The sequence below is a fragment of the Montipora foliosa genome, chromosome 2, assembly GCF_036669935.1.
Source record: "Montipora foliosa isolate CH-2021 chromosome 2, ASM3666993v2, whole genome shotgun sequence".
NCBI classification, from domain to species: Eukaryota; Metazoa; Cnidaria; class Anthozoa; order Scleractinia; family Acroporidae; genus Montipora; species Montipora foliosa.
Window position 1 is genome coordinate 6690374 of NC_090870.1, and position 2168 is coordinate 6692541.

The following is a 2168-nucleotide window of genomic DNA, read 5'->3' on the forward strand; positions in this document are numbered from 1 at the left end:
ACCGTTCGAATAGGAACTGGAGGAGGAACCTCGTTATCCGAGCAATTTCCTCCAGTCAACCCTCGAGTAGAGTCCATTGCTCCCTGAAAATGGCCGTCTCTGTAGTGTGCAGGCATAGGATTCGGAGCCAACACGGCCGGTTTTGTTGTTTTAATTGGCGGCGATTTGAGCATTTCAGGTTTCCGAGGACACAATGATGGAGCCACTACTCTTACATCGTCATAAGAGCTTTCTGATTGCGGCCTGGAAGGGTTTCTCGGTAAAATAGGAAATTCCATTTTCTCGTAATTATCGTGAGGTACGTCTAATTCTGCATCGCTTTCGGTGCACAGCTTCATTCCGGTTTTTCTGGATTCTCGGCTGTGGGGTACAGGCTTCGGGGCCAACACTGTCGGTTTTGCTGTTTTTTTTGGCGGCGATTTGAGCTTTTCAGGTCTTTGGAGAGGCCATGGATCCACTGGAATATCATAGCATTCGTCATAACAGCACTCTGACTGCCTCCCGGAAGGGTTTTTAGCTGGAATAGGAGGCTTCATTTCCTCATAATCGTAAAGTACTTCTACGGTAAACTCGGCGTCGCCGCTTTCGATGCACAGCTTCGAAGCGTTTAAACTGGATAAATCTATCCGCTTTTGAAGGTCAACGCCGTCGTGGATATTTTTGCAGAATCTCGCGTAATCCTTATCACCCGTTAGAGCGCCAAGCGCAGGACGAACGGTCACGTCCAAATCCGTTGGAATCAGTAAAACGGTGACATTACCATCCGCACGACTTGTGCAAATGACAGCTGATTCCTCGATTTTTTCTTTTAGGAGAACAGAGCCGACAGGAGGCCACTCAATGTCATCATTTACCGCCGCATTCAAGATGTTTTCACCGGGAATAAATTTCACACGAATAGGAAAACGAAAGCAGTGTAAAACTTCTGCGAAATCATATTGTTTCCCGGTCGCCAGGGGCTCGAAGGCAGCTTTGTAGTCTAGAGGTAGTTTTACGCTGACTCCAGTCTTGTTGACAAACTCGCATTCAATGTAATGGCCACGGTTTTCTTCAAAAGTCCTTTTTATCTCCATAATGTCGCCTGCTTTCAGCCTGAATGTTGGTGGGCTGTCGTGTACAACACGAAAAAACTTCACAGTTGTGGCATCGGCAATGTCTTGCACGCTGTAATAAACGTCCTCGCATACAGTAGGAAGTATAAATACTTTGCATGGGAAATTAATTGGGATGAAAAATTCCTTCTTTCCGGTAACTTTTGCACGGACCTTGTCGGTTCTCTTGGTAAAATGCATAAAAAGATTTTGGCCTTGTGAGAGCGTCTTAGCTTCATTTTCGCTGTAAATTCCGCTTTCAACTTGAACTAGTTGCGGAAGTAAGAAACGGTCGCTATTGATCAACTCCTTTAGGCTGTAGGTCTTCTTACTCCAGACAATCGTTTCAAACATCATTTTACTCCCTTCGAGTCTGCTCAGAGACTGCTCGGAAATGAAGTTACTCGCGCTGCGAAAATGATTTCTTTACGGAATCATAGATGATTGAAATGAACCAAGGTTTCAAGTTCTCGGGCGGGAGTTGTAATTAATGATATATAGGAAATCATTTAATCTTTAATTATGCATAGACCACCCTGGATAGATTCTTAGGCGCGCCTACATTATAGAATCTACATCTGCGGTCCATTGTCAAGGCCAGTGGAATATAATTTTCTAGAAACGCGTAGATTGACATACTCTGAGTTGTACTCAGTCACTAACGTAGCTGTTAGTCGACGGTTTGAACGAAATTGCAAAATTTCGAATTAGGTTAACTCATGTGACCTGCAACCATATTTGTATACTAAAAGAAAAGGAAGAATTTTCATAAAATAGAAGTTTAACTCCAAAAAGGATATTTCAGTCACTCCTCCAATCTCATGGCCGGTGTTTCTTTATCTCACGACGTCTTGTGAAAACACTCTATAGCATAACACCAAATCTATAGATGATTTTCACCTGACATTACAGCAGTCATGTTGGTGCACAGAACCGTGACAATAGAGAAAAAAAGTCTTTCGGGAATTTGACTCTATTATAATGCAAAACATGAGCCATAATTTGCTATTATTTTGTGCACGAATATGGCCGTCTCATCACGTGATTGAAATCCATCTATGGGACAATGTTTAGATA

General features: G+C 43.0%; 1 protein-coding gene across 1 annotated transcript in view; it reads right to left on the bottom strand.

Moving 5' to 3' along the window:
- The window catches only part of LOC137992251 (uncharacterized), a 2506-nt gene extending 565 nt beyond the window's left edge, over positions 1 to 1941 (bottom strand). The window contains exon 1 of the mRNA XM_068837466.1: positions 1 to 1941. This exon is cut by the window's left edge and continues 565 nt beyond it. Coding sequence (XP_068693567.1) covers positions 1 to 1448 — 1448 coding nt within the window. The 5' untranslated portion in view covers positions 1449 to 1941.
- Positions 1942 to 2168: the final 227 nt, after the last annotated feature.